The sequence below is a fragment of the Mirounga leonina genome, unplaced genomic scaffold (assembly GCF_011800145.1).
Source record: "Mirounga leonina isolate KUSES-001 unplaced genomic scaffold, KU_Mleo_1.0 Mir_171, whole genome shotgun sequence".
Taxonomy (NCBI): domain Eukaryota; kingdom Metazoa; phylum Chordata; class Mammalia; order Carnivora; family Phocidae; genus Mirounga; species Mirounga leonina.
The window spans coordinates 5,208,230-5,225,114 of NW_023270436.1; the positions used below are offsets into that span (position 1 = coordinate 5,208,230).

Here is a 16,885-nt window from a genome sequence, read left to right on the forward strand (position 1 = left end):
GCAGGGCAGTGTCGGAGGGCCCGAAGTTCCCGTGCTGTGTGTGCGTTCACTTTTTAAAAATTAGACACTTCAACCCAGAGCAGAGTAGCAAGAGGGCACCATTTCACTCAGGTTTGGGAACGGTTTCTCTTTGGCCCCACGGCCCCGTCCCGGGCCTTCTCCATGCTTCAGTGGGTGTTTTCTGAAAACAAGGATGTTCTCTTGCGCAACCATGTTACCATCACCAGCCGTGTAACACTATGGTCTGGGCCCATGCTGACTATTCCCAACGCGGTGCCCGTCCCCGTTTGCAATCTTTCAAGTGGCTGCGTTAAAAAAAGCAACAAGAAGTAGGTGACATTAATTTTAACGATAGGTTTTACTTGACTTCCCGTATCCAAAATATTACGGTTTTGGTGTGTAAACAGCGTCCCATGTTACTGAGATGTTTCACATTTTTTTGGTATCCAGCTGTAGGAATCTGGAATGTATTTTGTGCTGACAGCACGTCCCACCCACACGCGCCCTGTCCAAGGGCTCTGGAGCCGTGTGCCAAGTTCGAGCGTAGAAGGGCCTTTGAGAAATACAGCGGGGTGCATCGGGTGGGGGGTGCGCGGCTGCAGCCTGCGGAGAGGTGACCGCCGAGTCACCGCCGTTGTGAAGAACTGCAGTCTGATGTGTGAACATCGAGGGAAGGGCAGACGGGGCAGCAGATACAAAGGCCCAGGGGCAGGAGGGAGCGCGTCTGAGCAACCGCCGGGAGGCCCGTAGGGTGCAATAAAGGGCAAGCAGGGGCTGGACCTCATAGAAGCTGCTGGGCCATGATGAGATTGATGGATCTTGTTATAGATGAGACTGGAAGCAATTGCAGTTTTAAGTGGGCACATGATATACTCTGTTCTTGTTTTAGAGCACCATCTGCTTGCAGAGAACAGATGGGTGTGGGCGGGGACGCAGGGAGAGCAATTAGCAGGCTGTTGCAGTTCCCGGGGAGAGAGAGAGACGGTGGCTGCTGGGCTCCGCGGGCTGGCAGTGCCCGTGGGGAGAAGTGGCTCAGCTGGACCGGTCTAGCCACCATGTTCCGGGTGTCATCCTCCCTTCCCCCCGTCTGTCCCCCGCAGGTCCATGACCCTCATCTACAAGGAGTCGGGGATGTTTGAAGGCATTCCCACCTATCGCTTCGTGGCCCCCAGCACCTTATTTGCCAACGGCTCTGTCTACCCGCCCAACCAGGGCTTCTGCCCGTGCCTGGAGTCTGGAATTCAGAACATCAGCACCTGCAGATTCAGTACGTGCCATCTCCGGTGGGAGGGCGGGCGTGAGGACGCACTGCTCTGTCCCTCCGCAGTCTGCCTTATCTCCGGCCTCTTTACTCTTCATAATCCCATTAGGCCAGAGAGAAGGAGGGCAGCAGAAAGAATTTGAAAAGAAAAAAAAAAATGCTGTGTAGATGACTTGCCGTTGTCATGGATTCCCATAACCTTAGTGGCTTAGAGCGGCATAGATGTGTATTATCTTAAACAGTTCCGAAGTCCCACACAGGCCTAGGGGCCAGGCGACGGCAGGCTGTGTTCCTCTCTGGAGGCTCGAGGGGAGGTCCGTGTGTTTGCCTTCCTGTGGCCATCAGAAGTCCGTGGCTCCCGGCCTCACTGCCAGCAACACCCCATCTCTCTGATCCCACCTCCGTGGCCTCATCTCTCCCGCTTCCCCCTTCTAGTTTAAAGACCCCGGAGACTATATCCGCCCCCCCTCGCCTCCCCGCCCCGGGATAATCCAGGCCACGCTCCCTATTTTAAAGCCAGCTAAGCAGCTTTGATACCACCTGCAGCCTTCCTTCCCCGTTGCCGTGGGACCAGACGTTTTCACAGGCCCTGCAGACTGGGATGCGGCCACCTTTGGGGAGGGCCCTGTTCTGCCTGCCGCACCTTGAGGATGTGGCTTCGTAGGAAGGGCCTGTTCCCTGTTGGGAGGGAAGGAAGCGGCCAACGGTCGTTCCATAAAGTCTGGTTGGGCGGGGTGGGGTTGCGGGGTGGGGTGTGAGCCGTGGTGCTGGCAGTGGCCTCTGGCTTCGTGGCTTGAAGCTCCGTGCCTGTCCCCAGGATGTCTGCCTCGGTTGCTCGATTTGAGCACTCGACTGTCACCCCCAGGGCCCTGCCCTGGCCCTCACCCAGCGTATCAGCAAGCCCACTGGCTCTGCCTGCAAAGGAAGGCAGTCCTTCCTCCCTCCCTTTACCCCGCCTCCTGGTGGTCCCGGCCCCTCCCGTTGGCCCCCCTGTGACATTGCCGTCACCCTCCACACCAGCTGTTCCCCAGACTGTCCAGTGCGGTCACCACTGGCCCTGGGGGACCATGTAAATTAAAACTGGTTTGAATGCAATCCAATTAAAAGGCAGTGTCTTAGTCACACTGGCCACATTTCAAATGAGCAGCACCCACATGTGCCTAGTGACTTCTGTATGGGATGGCCAGCGCAGAAGGAGAGCATCTTCATCAGGGTAGAAAGGTCTTTGCCTCAAAGTTCTCACGGCTCCCCCATGACATACAGTGAAGCCCTCAGCGTGGTCTCAGTGCTCTGCAGGATCTGGCCTGTGCCGGCCTCTCCAATATAATTTCTTTCTGTACTTCCCCCACTAACTAGTTTTCAGCCCCACGACCTCCCTGTTTCTAGAGTATATCAAGTTTGGTCCCACCTCAGGGCCTTTGCATCCACTGTTCACCCTGCCTTGAGAGTTCTTTCCCCAGATACCCATGTGGATCTGTGTGGCTCATTCCCTCCCTGCCTTTTGATCTATTCCGGGGCCACCTCCTCCAGGAGGCCTGCTCTGATTTCCCATACTAAAGTTGTCCCTTCTTCCCCCCTCCCCCCCTTCCACCCCTGCCAGCTTCTCTCATTTCCCCCTTTATTGTGTTCTTGGTGCCCATCACTCCTCGAAATCACTGACTGCGTATTTTGTTTTACTTATTTATTGTCTGTGTCTTCTCCCAGACTGTAAATGCTGTTGGCAGGGCTCTGTCCTCAGCTGCTAGAATTGTGCCCAGTACGTAGTATTTGAATGTATGGGTGTGTGGGTGTACCGTGCACTTAGAAAATTGAGGCTCAAGGCTGGACATGCCCGAGGTCACACGGTGGATTGGACGAGAAGCCACTGTTCAGTCGACTGGGTCTTGCCTTCTGGGGGCCTGTTTGGCTGAAGCCGTTATGTCCAGCTGGAGATGGGGATTCGAGAGGGGTAGTTTGCAGCAGGGCTGGGGGGACAGACTGTAGGCTGGACGACTCCCCAAGCTCAGGCAGAATGGGGTGTTCTGTAGGTGAAGGGTTTGGAGCTGGGGCCTGGAAGTGCCCTCCCTGTCATGGCTTTGTATGACCCACCTGTCCTTGCCCTCTATTTAATTCTACCCTCCCTGGGGTCTCTGGGAATTTCTGCTTGCAGGATGGGATGACGGTGCAGAGACCTGCCTGGCTGTGTGCTTCTGTTGCTGGGCCAGGGGAGAGAGCTGCTGCAGCCTAAGCCCTGAAGGGCATGCCCTGGTTTGCGTGATGTAAAGTTCCAGAGTAGATTCTTGTATTAGGCACGGCTCCAGAGCTCAGCTGTTGTGGGGAGCTGCTTCTCACTCCGGGTGCCAGCTCAGTTTTCCTCTGGGCTGGCTTTGCTGCCAGGCAGGCTCTCCCCTCTGGCTCCAAGGCTCCCCTCTTCCTCTCCCGGGGTTCCTGCGGGAGGGGCTCACCTGGGACCGCGTCACTCCAGCAGGTGCCCCAGTTCACTCTGATTGGTTTGTCTGGCATCCCATGGCCAGCTATGGACCAATCACCGTGGCTCAGGGTGATGCTGATTGGCCAGGCCGTGTCACACGCTCCGCCCCTGATTCCGTGGGTGGGGCTAGCCCTGGCATGGCAGGTTCCAGAGTTGGGGTGTGGGTTCCAGAAGGAAGAGTGGGTGCCAAGCAGGTGCAAGCTCCATGTCCATCTACTTCAGAGGGCCAGGGATGAGGTTTGCTCTGCCTCATCTTAGCACATCTGCCAAAACAACTTCAAAAGTGAGGGGGAATTTTATTTTTATTTATCTTCTAAAGATTTATTTATCTATTTTAGAGCGAGAAGGGAGGGGAGGGGCAGAGGGAGGGGGAGAGAGAGTTACGAGCAGACTCTGCGCTGGGCACAGAGCCCGATGCGGGTCTTGATCCCGCAACCCTGAGATCATGACCTGAGCCAAAACCAAGAGTCCGTTGCTCGACCAACTGCCCCACCCAGGCGCCCCAAAAAGTGCAAAGGAATTTTCAAATATTTATGTAAAAAATATTTTTTCTTTTACGTGGAACTAAACACATGTACGGAGGGGTGTCCAAAGGACACGTGCAGTTTGAAATTCCACAAGGGGCCCACGTCCCTGTCACCAGCACCCGGATCGAGAACCGGGATAGGAGTGGCCCCGGACACCCCCAGGGCCTCTCCCAGGCCCTGGCCTGATGTCCAGCAGCACAGCTTTGCCTGCCTTTGGTCTTTATGTGAAAAGAATCATACAGCGTGCGCTCCTTTTTTTCTCTCTTTCTGGTCTCTTCCACCCTTTATTGCATTGGTGAGGTCCGTCCGCCCTGGGGCTGTTGTTTGCTGTATAGTGTGCCTTTGTGGGAACACACCTTAGTCTCCTTACCTCTTTGCCATTCACGGGCAGCCGAGTTCCTATCTTTTGAGCATTACCATAGTGCTGCTGGGAATGGTCCTGTCCCGTCCTTCAGTGCACCTGTGTCCGCAGGTCTGTGACCTTTTGTCTGAAGATAAGGAATACCATACATTTCCCTTTTAGGGCCTTGAAGATTTCTTGGACCTGGAGGACTCTTGCTCCTCAAACTTTGTGCTGCTCAAGGCCCTCAGATTTGCTCGACGGACCTCAGCATCATAATCTGTGGTGACCCTGGGCAATTAGATCTGGTTGGGCGTGCCATAAAGCTATAAATTAATGACCACTTATTACCCATGCTGTTTGGAAATAAAATAGAGAGGAATGCATGCATATGTGCTTGCTGTTAAAAGAACAAGCGACAGGCGTGCTTACTGTCTGAAGCAAGGGTCAGGTGATGGACATTGGTCTGACCCACTTCAGGTGCCTCCGGCCTGGGAGGCACACTGGGGCTCCTTGGAGATTTGCCACCTTTGAGGGCCTGATGTGGTGACCACACCTTACTGAGGGTCTCAGTAAACACGGGGGTCCTCGTGTTCGCTCTGGTAGTCTCCTTTCACAGCAGAAATGGGAGGATGGGAAAGGAGGTTTTCCAAATTGTAGGACATTGTCCCTGGGGGTGCTCAAGGTAACTTCAAAGGTCTAGGAGGTGGCTTTAAATGACACTGACTGACTTGGGAGAGAGGGTTTCTGTTTTCCCATTCCATTGCCCTTCTTCCAGTTAACCCCAGGAAAGAGTCTCTGTTGATGCTAAGAGACCTTTCCAGCACCCATCTATCTTTCTTTTTAAAAGATTTTTATTTTTTTATTTATATTTTTGAAAGATTTTATTTATTTATTTGTCAGAGAGAGAGAGAGAGAGCACAAGCAGGGGGAGGGGAAGAGGGAGAAGCAGGCTCCCCGCTGAGCAGGGAGCCCGATGCGGGTCTCGATTCTAGGACCCCAGGATCATGACCTGAGCTGAAGGCAGATGCTTAACCGACTGAGCCACCCAGGTGTCTCAAAAGATTTTTATTTTTAAATAATCTCTACACCCAACGTGTGGCTTGAACCTACAACACCAAGATCAAGAGCCGCACACTCCACCGACTGAGCCAGCCAGGCGCCCCTATCTTTCCTTTTAACCGAAAAGAGCGGGTCTGGGACTCAAAGCTCTGTGCGGGCAATGGTGTCTAGTTAGAATGTTCAACTTTTGTGGTTTCCATTGAATTTATTTCTATATTCAGTGTCTTGTTGTGGCAAGTGTGTTCCAGTTATAGCTCAGCTAGAAAGCTCCACTTTAAAATACAGCTATTTAAATAAAGCAATGGCATTGGGGTCAGAGAAGCACATTATATAATCGTGCAGGGGGACCCAGGTATGCCAAAATTGAAGAGGTACTTGGCTGAATAAATCAATGTCAAGAAAAATGAAGGCAATGTAAAAGTACTCCAGGAAAGATGAAATCAGGAGGCAATGAGATCCCAGCTTTTATTTCAAACCAGTGTTTGGTTTTGCCAAGAAAAGTGGAAAGAATCTAGATTTGAGGCTGCCAGACGTACATAACATGGATGCCGGTCACCTGGCAGGTGGTGGACGTGCTGTTGGTTTTAGGGAAGGAAACCTTGTGTGTTTTGTTGTCATTTTTCTTTTTTCTTTTTTTTTTTTTTTTGAGGTACAGTTCACATAACATAGACTTAAGCATTTAAAAATATACAGTTCAGTGGCATTTAGTACATTGACAATATTGTGCACCCACCGTCTCTGTCTAGTTCTAGAACATTCTGATCCTTTCAGAAGGAGACCCCATACCTGTTAGCAGTCACTCCCTGTTAGCATCTCCCGTCCCCTAGCCCCTGGCTAGCACAATGTGCGGTGTTTGGTCTCTAGGATTTGCCTGTTCTGGATCCTTATGGATTTTTGAGAGAGGCTCATTCTTTTCCTTGTTAACTCATTGTCCATCAGGCCTTTTGTTCGTGGTCCTGAGCACATGAGGATGCGCTGGCATTTGCCTTGCTCGGTCAGTTGATGGAGAGGTTCGGCCTCATGTTTCTGGGTGTGAATTTCTCACACAGAGGGGCCTGAGTCAGCCCCTGTTCACACTCACTGGCATCCATCCTGCAGAGCAGCTGCTGGGAGAGAAGGAGCAAAGCAGGTGTGTCTTCTCCCTTCCCGTGGATAATAGGGAGACCTGGCCGCAGGTGTGCACACCTCAGCATCTCTGACAGCTGCCGCATTGCCTGCAGAAGACAGTCTGGACTGCTTGGCTTGGCCATCAAGATGCCCCTCCCCCGCCCAAGTTCAGATCTGGCCTCGACTTACCTTTGTATCCTCAACTCCCATAATTCGCCTCCACGTACTGTCTGCTCCACGTGCACTGTGCATTTCCCCATCTCCCCGCCTTTGCTTCTGCCAAACCTTCCACCTGGAATGCCGTTCCCTGGCCTTCCCTGCCTGGCATAGTTTAACCATCTTCCCTTCCTTCCTGTGATCTCCCCCACCCGAATCAGCAGCTCCCACATGACCACTCCTGCCGGCACAGAGCTTGTCCCTTCCCAGTGCCTTGTGTCTCTTGGGCACTCGGTAGACATTTACAGACTGGATGAAGGAATTCTCTCTGTCTAGGTATTGTTGTTTGCATCTTGTCATCATTTGGGTGCTCTGCAGGCTGTGGCCCTGCTCCGTCATCTGTGCATCGCCCTGGGCCTGGCACGATGCAGGCCTCTGGATGTGCCCGTGCTCTCCCTTGTCTGACGACCCCCTCTCCCCCCGCCTGCCTTCTAGATGCGCCCTTGTTTCTCTCCCACCCTCACTTCTACAACGCCGACCCGGTGCTGGCAGAGGCGGTGCTTGGCCTTCACCCCAATCAAGAGGAGCATTCCTTATTCCTGGACGTCCACCCGGTGAGTCCCTGCCTGTTAACCTGTGGGGGGTAGTGGGGCATTTCCCATTGGTGCCTCCTTGGCCCCCTTCTCTCTGCTCCCCTCTCCTGCCCCTGTCAGGCACTGAGCTATTCCAGGGCGGGGTGATAGGAAGCCTGGCTTTCCTTGGCATCGACAGCTTCTAGAGTAGCAAGTCATCAGAGTTCCCTACTTTGCCCTGACTCCATAGTTGAAGGAGTTCATAATCTCTTTACAAGGGAATCGTCTTTATTAAAGGACCATAAGACAGTAAATTAATTAGAATTATCAGTCTGCAAATTAGCCAGAGGAGCCCTCTGGCTGTACCAATGTATCATAAAGATCTTTAGGTCCCGACAAGAGCCTGTGATATCTTGCAAATAAATTGGGTTCTGGGGAATTTGTCCTCTGTGACATTCTGTCTGCAGGTGGCAAATAAGAAGGTGGCAGACCCACGCACGTAGTCCTCCTGCGGGCCTGTCTTCACCTGGTTGTCTTATCTTTTCGTATCTCTGCCACTGTAAAATGTGCCCATTTGGACTCGGTGGCCTTTGCTGTTGATTAAAAAATCCTACGGGTTTCTGTTGCCTGAGTGGACGCTCATGGTCTTGCCCGCAGGCCTTTTTCAGAGCTCTTCGACGTTCCACATTGTTTTTCTGTGTACTCAGATTTTCTGAGCTCCTGACTCGACCCCACCGGCCCCTGGCACTCCACCATGCCCTCCTCTCTCTTTTCACTAAAAACCCAGGCTAGTTAAGTTGACGGTGACCTCACACACTTCACATCCAGCAGATATTGGTCGCACACTCATTATGGTGCCGGCATGAGCTCGATACTTTCACACGCGGTAACTCAGTACACACTCACAATGATCTGGGGGGTGAGCACTGCTACTCCCATTGTACAGATGGGGAAGCTGTGGTCCAGACAGGTCACATGATAAACTCGTAAATGGGATTGTTGACTACACAGAGGAAAGGTCCCTTCTGTCTTGTTCGTTGCTTGGATTCCAGCATTTAGCCCAGAGACCCTAGCATCTCAGTAGTTATGAGCTTGATAAATGACCGAGAGTAAGTAAAGAACAAAGCTGAATTCAAACACGGGCTAAGATCTAGTTAATTTTAATGAGGTTGATACTGATTAATTAAATTGATAGCATTTAATATTAATATATTGTGTGTTCCACATTAAGTTCATTCTTTATCGCTAGAAGTGTTAAGGCTTTTCCATGTTGTCTTAACATTTTAACCAGTTTTTAAGAGTTTTTTGTTTTAAAGCTAACAGGTTGTCCACCTTCTTCTTTTTTAGTTCATTTATTTATTTATTAAAGATTTGTTTATTTATCTGAGAGAGAGTAGGGTGGGAGGGGCAGAGGGAAAGAATCTCCAGCAGACTCTCCACTGAGCAGGGTGCCCAGCGTGGGGATCCCACAACCCTGAGATCATGACCTGAGCCAAAATCAACACTCAACCGACTGAGCCACCCAGGCGCCCCTCGTTTGTTTTTTTTTTACTGCCTCTCTCTCTCTCTGCTGCTTCTGGGGAATCTGGCAAGGACATGATCTCTGTTCTCATGGGGGACTTTCATTCGAGTGCACGGCTCTGCCCACCCCCATGCTGAGGAACAAGTGGCCAAGATTGGGGGACCAGACAGATGTCAGCAGGTGTCTTGTAGTGGCCACAGTAGGAACTGGCTTCTATTTCTGTTGTTTCGGGTCAGCTGGAGGCACACAGGGAAGGGAAGTGGCCTTTCGGTTTTTGGTTGCTGATTCGGGTACTTTTGGGGAGGAAGAGCTTGGGACCCGTTTGCTGCCTGGGCCGCGTTAGCCCCAAGAACAGAATACCTGTGGGGACTGCTTTCATGGTGGCTACTCTTCCGGCCCTGAAAGCATGAAGGGTGTGGGAAAAGGAGTGTGCTCACAGGTCCATGTTTTTGTTCTGTGGGGTGCTGGGAACGGGTGGGGTTTTGCCCACGGAGAAGAGGCCTGACAGCCCTGGAGGAGCGGGCCAAGGAGGGAAGGAAATAAATTTCCTGGGGAAGGAAGTGGCCCGGGTGGAGACCCCAGACTAGAGAGGCTGTTCTAGAAAGCAGGGGTGGGGGTGGCAGGTTATGTCAGGGTCTCTGAGGCCACCCCCAAGTTTGATGATTTGCTAGGAGGACTCCCAGGGCTCCGCATATGATGGAAATCCCAGCTGGGATGGATTACAAAGGACACAAAGCACCATCCACAAAGGGAAGAGGCACAGGGGGTAAAGCCGAGGGGAGCCAGGCACAGGGCCTTCTCCCAGGGAGGCCACACAGGACACACTGAATTCCCCCAGCAATGAGCTGTGTCATCTCCCAGGGAAGCCCATTAGAGACTCAGCACCCTGGGTGTTTACTGGCGGCCGCTCACACCGGCACCCTCTGCCTGGTACCTACCAAACTTCCAGACTCCCCGCAGGAAAGCTGGTGGTCAGCATAAATCACGTTTGTACAAACAGTCCAGGCGCAGTGAGCCCTGCTTATCAGTTCAGGAGTCGAGGGGGGGCCCTCCCGAAATCCAGGTTCCCAGACGCCAGCCACCGGCCAGTCTGGCCCACAGGCCTCTCTGAGGAGGACAGCCTCGGGCCCGCTGTGTTATCACTTTTCCACCCATGGGTGGACTCCCTCCCATCCCGCCGGCTTCTCGGGTTCAAGCTCTCCCCCATGTCAGGTGCCCGGCCTTTGCCCTGTCCCTCTGGGCAACCGGGGCCCACAAGGCCTGCTTATCACGGAAGATAACGCCCTTTACCACTGATGTACATGATAACCACACAAGCGTTGATGGCCCTGAGTATGGCTGTCTCGCGTGCCTCGTTTTGCTCTGCAGAAGCTCCGGGACATGGGGGGAACCAGCCCCTTTTGCAGATGAGGAAACAGGCCTCAGTGGAGAGGCAGTGGCCGTGGCCCCCTGACCTCAAGCCCGGTTCCTTTCCGCTTCTGGAGCTCCCTCCCTGAGTTTGGTCATGCACGTGTGTCCCCTCTCCTGCCACTTACTTACTACTTAAAAAAAAAAAAAAGTGGTTTCTGCAACAAAGGAAGTTTCCTGTCACTACCTCATATTTGGAAATTAAAAAGTTCTCGAGAAAAAGAAAATTAAACACGAGGGAAAACTATCATTAGGTTTGAGACAGGAAAAGTGTGAGGAGAGTGACTTTTTTCCACATGCAAATCTATTTTGTTTAGCTTGGAGGATGGGGAAGGGATGATGAATACAGAATGTACTGTATCTGGGGACGCGTGGTGTTTGCCCAGAAGGGCTCAGAGCCCGTGGAGGGGGAGCCCCCCATGCCCACCCTCTGGGGCAGGACCAGGGGCTCCAGTAAGCCCAGGCCCCTCTCTGTGCTTTGTTCCCCAGGTCACCGGGATCCCCATGAACTGCTCCGTGAAATTGCAGCTGAGCCTCTATATCAAGGCTATCAAAGGCATCGGGTGAGTGGCTCTGGGAGCCGGGGCGACTGCAGTGACCTCCCCAGGGACCGGCAGGTGGGGAGGGAGACGGTCCTACTGGATGTGGAGTCTGTTCCCTGCCCCGGAATCCTGGTTTTGTCTCTCAACATCTGTCCCCCAAATTCGCCAGACTCTTCCATCCGAGCAGTTTCCCACTCGACAGAAAATTGGAAAAAAAAAAAAAAATTAAATCCCAGCAAGCAAGGATTGGACCACAGAAACGTACCAAACAGCATTTTAAAGTGTGACTCCTCGCTTTATGGAAGACATTTTTTTTAAGCCCTGATTTTCTTGTTGTTGTTTGTTTTGAATAATGGCCTTATTGAGATGTAATTCACGTACCCTAAAACTCACCCTTTTAAAAGGTACGATTCGGTGATTTGTAGCATATTCGCAGAGTTATGCAGCCATCACCCCCAAAGACACCGCGTCCCTGTTAGCAGTCACTCCCCATTCCCCTCCCCCAGCCCCTGGTGACCGCTCATCTATTTGCTGTCTCTGTGGATTTGCCTGTTCTGGACCCTTCCTATAAAGAGGATCGTGCATGGTGTGTGTGGCCTTTTGTGTCCAGCGTCTCTCACTCGGCATCATGTTTGCAAGGCTCACCCACGCTCTAGCAGATGTCACTGCTTCTTCCTCTTTAGGGCCGAATCGTAGTCCATTGTGTGCACTGGGCAGGTTTTATTTATCCATTGATGGACATTTGGGTTTTTCTCGGTTTTGGCCATCCTTGAGTAATGCCGCCATGACCACGCATAGATTAGTGCATCTAATCTAGATCAGATATAGATCTAATCTAGATGTACAGCATAGATCTCTGTGTGGATGCATGCTTTCATTTCTTTGGGGTAGATACCTTGGAGCATAATTGCTGGCTTAGACAGCCAGTCCACGATTGGGCGTTGGAGGGACCACCGGACTGTTTTGTCCAGCAGCTGCCTCGTTGACCTTCCTGCCAGCGGTGTGGGAACGTTCCAGCCTCCACATCCTCACCAGCTCTTGTCAGAACGTGGTGTCGTGATGGAGCTTGGCGAGAGGGTGCACTGATTTAGTCGTTAGGGTAGTGGCTGGGTTCTCATTTTTTTTTTTTTTCTTAGCATATTTGAAATAGTTTCATTAAAAAGAAAAAATTCCCCTAGGAAGAGTTCTGGGCTGCAGGAATGTCAGCATCTCTTCAGCTTTGTAACATGCCTTTCAGCCGGAAAGAACATGCTCCCTCCCTCGTTCCCACCCTGGCTTTTTATCTGTGCATTGTGAGACTGTCAGAGGGTTTGCTCTGGGAGGATCTGGGGGTGGTGAAACGGCCTGCCGCCCACCAGCCTCGGGCTCTGGGGCCCACGTCACTTCACGGGGGGGGGGGGGCGGGGGAGCGGGGGGTGACTAGGCAAAGCTGGGCAGGCTGGGTAGGGATGGGGGCCGAGGACCAGCCCCTGCCCCGCCCCGGGGAGCTCATGCCCGCTGTGGCCCCATCTGATGCGTTTTCAGATGCATTTTTCAAAATCTGGATTTTAACACGGGCTCTCTTAATTTTCACTTGTTGGCAATGAATTTGAATTCTTGGCAAATGCTGCTCAAGCTAGCAGTACACTTGGACCGTTGGATTCTGCGTGGTGGTGACCCCAGACCTCTACCCTGACCTCTCTGGGCCTCTGTCCCCGTCTGTTCAGAACAGGGCTTCGCAGCTGTCTGACCTCCCCTTCGGCTGGTGGCTTGTCCGGGGAACTTCCGTGCTCACAAGATAAAGGCAGTGGAGTTGCATGCTATTTGCATTTAATTTACATCCGTCCTTACAAACTCAGATAAAAGAGGCCAACGTGGACCTTCTATCGTATTCCTCTAGTGTTTTCTGTGTCTCTCCTCTGTAGGTAATGCTGTGTAAATTCGTTTCACTGCACAATACTCTTCTTAGCGGGTGGCCCGAGAGATTGTTAGGACTGGTGATTGAGGGATTTTGGCTTTTTGTGCCGACTTTGGTTCTGTCCCCCTAGTGCGTTCCATTTCTCTGTCCAGCTGTGCCTTCTTTAAGCAGACCCAAGCCTCCCCCCACTTCCACAGATAGCTGCAGAATATTTTCATCCATTTGTTTGCTAGGATTTAACAGTGACAACAGTAACAGACCTGGAGCTTTTTCTATATGGTGGGTGTTCCTCCAAGCACCTTGCTCATGTTATTGCATTTATTTATTTATTTATTTATTTAAAAGATTTTATTTATTTATTTGAGACAGAGAGAATGAGAGAGAGAGAGCACATGAGGGGGGGAGGGTCAGAGGGAGAAGCAGGCTCCCCGCCGAGCAGGGAGCCCGATGTGGGACTCGATCCCGGGACTCCAGGATCATGACCTGAGCCGAAGGCAGTCGCTTAACCAACTGAGCCACCCAGGCGCCCGCTCATGTTATTGCATTTAAAGCAGTAGAGCCCCATGAGGAGTGCCTGTGTAACCCCCACTTTACAGAGGAGACACAGAGAGGGTAGGTAGCGTGCCCGAGGTCACACAGTTAGCTAGTAAGGGGTCCCCAAGACCACTCTTAGGTTCCCTGCTTCAGTGGGAAGACTCACAGGACCCAGCACGTTGTTGTACTTGTGCTTTTATTACAGAGGGAGGATTCAAATAAAGTCAGCAAAGGAAAAGGTGCATGGGGTGAAGTCTGGGGGAGCCAGGCAGAAGCTTCCAGAGCCCTCTCCCCAGAGAGGCACACAGGATGCCCTTAATTCCTCCAGCAATGAGTTGTGACAATACGTGTGAAGTGTTTTCTACCAGGGAAGCCCGTTAGAGATTCAGCGCCAGCATGTTTATTGGGGGCCTGGTCACGTAGGCAGCCTCTGTCTGGCATGGACCCAGATTCCAGACTCTCCAAAGGAAAGCAGGAGGTGAGCATAAAATCTATTGTTAGTTAGCCGGGTGCATTGCCATCCCGAATAAATCTGGGGTTTTGTTTCTAAAGGGAACAGATGACCATCAGCCAGGTCACTGGCAGCCCCCACCTTATAGGAGATGTGAGTTTTTAATTCAAAAAGATATGATCGGATTGTCAGGTTGCTCCCCACCAGGAAATACCCATTACTCAAGCCTGCACCAGTCCGGTTGTTGCCAACATCAAATCCCTCTTGACCCTGGAGCTTAGGATCACATGTCCAAAGCCGCCTTACATAAAACACCCAGACAAAAACTTCTCACTTGCTTTGTCTCGCTTATTTGCAGACAAACGGGGAACATCCAGCCCGTGGTCCTGCCGTTGGTGTGGTTCGAAGAGGTGAGGCTGCCTCGCGCTGCTCCTGGTGCCCTTGGGCGCCGCGTCTGGGACTCCGGGCAGCAGCCAGTGCGGGCTCTGGGGCCGGGGGGCTGTTTGTGGAGGGTGGGGGGCGGGCTGGTAGCTGGCATGTGGGATGCAGAGCAGTCCGTGAGGAGCCTCGCAGGCCCAAGCACCTCGTATCAGTGATCCCCCTGCCTCGATAGGATCACTTGAGCTGAGGAAGGCAGAAGGCGCACGAAACTGTGCAGCCCTGGCCCAGGGTGTAATTTCCTAAACGCACTTGACCACTTCTCCGGAGAGAAGGGAAGTTGCTTCTCCGCGTGTCAGCTTTTCACTTGGACGTTCTTTCCTCCTGGCGTTTCGGGGTTCCTTCTGGCCAGGGCGTTTTCAATCACGCAGAGCTAACCCCCGAACCGACAGCCGGCTCACGTCACAGGCTGGGCGGGTTGTGGGAGGCGGAGCTCCGCTCCTCGCGGTCATTCAGGGACACCCAGGCTCCTGCTGTCCCGTAGTCCCGCCCGGCCTCCTCCAGATCCTCAGAACCCTTCCCGTTCCAGGAACTGGGGCCCACGTGGAGAGAATCCGGGGCAGGTGTCTATGGGCCAGGCAGGAAGTTGTAGCATACTGGGCCCGCATCCCATTGGCCAGGTGGGGTCACGTGGCCTTGCCCAGCTGCAAGGGAGTCTGGGAAATGTAGTCCCGTCATGCGCCTCCCCCCGCAGGCTCCATCACAAGCTCTGGCCTGTGGTCTTGAGATGAGGACGGGGTGAGGGACGGGGATGTGGCATGGGGCAGCATCCGAGCCCCAGGCCTGCCGAGTGTGGCGCCAGCCCATGCGTTTGTCGTTGTCCATCCGCAGAGCGGGGCGATGGAAGGTGAGCCCCTGCAGACCTTCTACACCCAGCTGGTGTTGATGCCCAGTGTGTTGCACTACGCCCAGTACGTCCTCCTCGCGCTGGGCTGCGTCCTGCTGCTCATCCCCATCATCCACCAGATCCGGAGCCAAGTAGGTGGTGGCCAGAGCGAGGCCTGGTCTGAACAGCCCATTGCTTGCCTGCTGGGGGAAGGTGGGGCATGGGGTCCCCTGGGCGTCCCTCCAGTCGCCTCCGCGGACACCCTCAGCCTGGAGCCCACCTTGGGCAGCGGTCCCGCGTCTCTGCCTGGGGCAGGGAGCTGTCACTGCGTGCTTATCTCTATTGTCTCTCACACTGCCACTCCTCTGCCGATCCTGGGTGGCCTGGGGACCCTCCCTGGGGGGGGGGGGCTGCCTGTGGGCTTTGGGTAATGAGACGTGGTACTTGAATGGCTTGTTCATCAAGTCAGCACCTGCTGGGTGCCAGGCTCTGTCAGGCGCAGCGCAGATAGCCGCGACCAAGACAGACACGTGCCCTGCCCTGGGGGACCGTGGCATTCTAGGTAGAGAGATGGATGAAAACCGAGTAGACAGAAAACGTAATTTTGCTGATGATAAAGATGAGAGAAAACATGACAGACGAGGTTAGTGCTGTCCAGTAGAAATACGTGAGCCGTGGGTGTGATTTTAAATTTACATTTTCTAATAGCCACATTAAGTAAAAAAAAAAAATTAATTTTAATCGTATATTTTGTTTCACCCAGATGGGTCCAAAATATGACCACATCAACATGTAATCAATATAAAAAATATAAATATAACTGTATTTTCCATTATTTTTTCGTGTTAAGTCTTCAAAGTCCAGCGTGTATTTTATACTTACAGCAGGTCTTGATTCGGACTCACCCCATTTTAAAGGCTTAACAGCCATATGTGGTCCTGGACTGGACATCATAGCATTTAAGAGGGTTGGGGACACCTATGGAGACTCAGGAGAGGCTTCTCTGAAGAGGTAGGATTTAGGCTTCGAGGTGAATGCTGATGAGACACTCAGCACAGACTCACAGAAGGAGTGCTCCCGGAGAAGGAATGGCCAGTACAAAGGCCCCAAGGCAGGGATGGGCGAGGCATGTCGGAGGGCCCTTGGGCCCCCACGGTGCCTGATTTCTTGCTTCAGTGTCGGCAAACGGCTCTTCTGCTTTCTCCTCTTTCTTGGGGGCAGCTTGCGTGCCTGCTTGCTTGTTTGTTGGTGCAACGATAAACCTTCCCGGGCTCTTAACTTGAGTTTCAGCCCCTTAACCAGATTTGCCTTCCAAATTCCCCATCCTGTAGGGGGAAAGGTTTGCCCTGGTGAGAGGGTGCCAGGGCTCGTGAGCTCTCACCACTCCACCACTCTGGTGTTTGAGCTCCTGGTGATCGATGGGTGTAACCAGCCTGCTGGACTGAGTGGGACTGGCTCTCCAGGGAGCACAAGGGAACTCCCTATAGTTCTTTGACTGATTTATGCTGGGAGGGCAGAAGGGACTAGAAGCCAAGGCTCCCAGCCTGAGGATCCCTCCTTGGGCGTTTCCACTGCCACAGGCAGGGGATCCTGGGGCCTGCCTGGTGAGGGGCTGGCCCAGGGGAGGAGGCCAGGGCAGCCTCCGCATCTTCTGTCTTCTCTGTCTCTCTCCTGAGTGTCCATCAGGAGCAGGAGGGGGAAGGAGAGTGAGGAAACCCATGTGAAATGGCTGGCTAGGACCCCTTCCCTCCAGGCCTTACCCGCAGGTCAGTG

At 52.9% G+C, this 16,885-nt stretch overlaps 1 protein-coding gene across 4 annotated transcripts in view; it reads left to right on the forward strand.

The window, feature by feature from the left end:
• SCARB1 (scavenger receptor class B member 1) overlaps nucleotides 1–16,885 on the forward strand; it is a 74,757-nt gene that overhangs the window by 50,304 nt on the left and 7,568 nt on the right. For all 4 annotated transcript variants that reach the window (XR_004681380.1, XM_035016841.1, XM_035016839.1 and 1 more), the window contains exons 7-11: nucleotides 1,101–1,267; nucleotides 7,419–7,537; nucleotides 10,914–10,987; nucleotides 14,207–14,258; nucleotides 15,118–15,264. Coding sequence is in view for 3 of the 4 variants with exons in the window: in XM_035016841.1 (XP_034872732.1) it covers nucleotides 1,101–1,267; nucleotides 7,419–7,537; nucleotides 10,914–10,987; nucleotides 14,207–14,258; nucleotides 15,118–15,264 (559 nt within the window). In the remaining variant the exon portion in view is untranslated. The remainder of the gene's footprint in view (nucleotides 1–1,100; nucleotides 1,268–7,418; nucleotides 7,538–10,913; nucleotides 10,988–14,206; nucleotides 14,259–15,117; nucleotides 15,265–16,885) is intronic.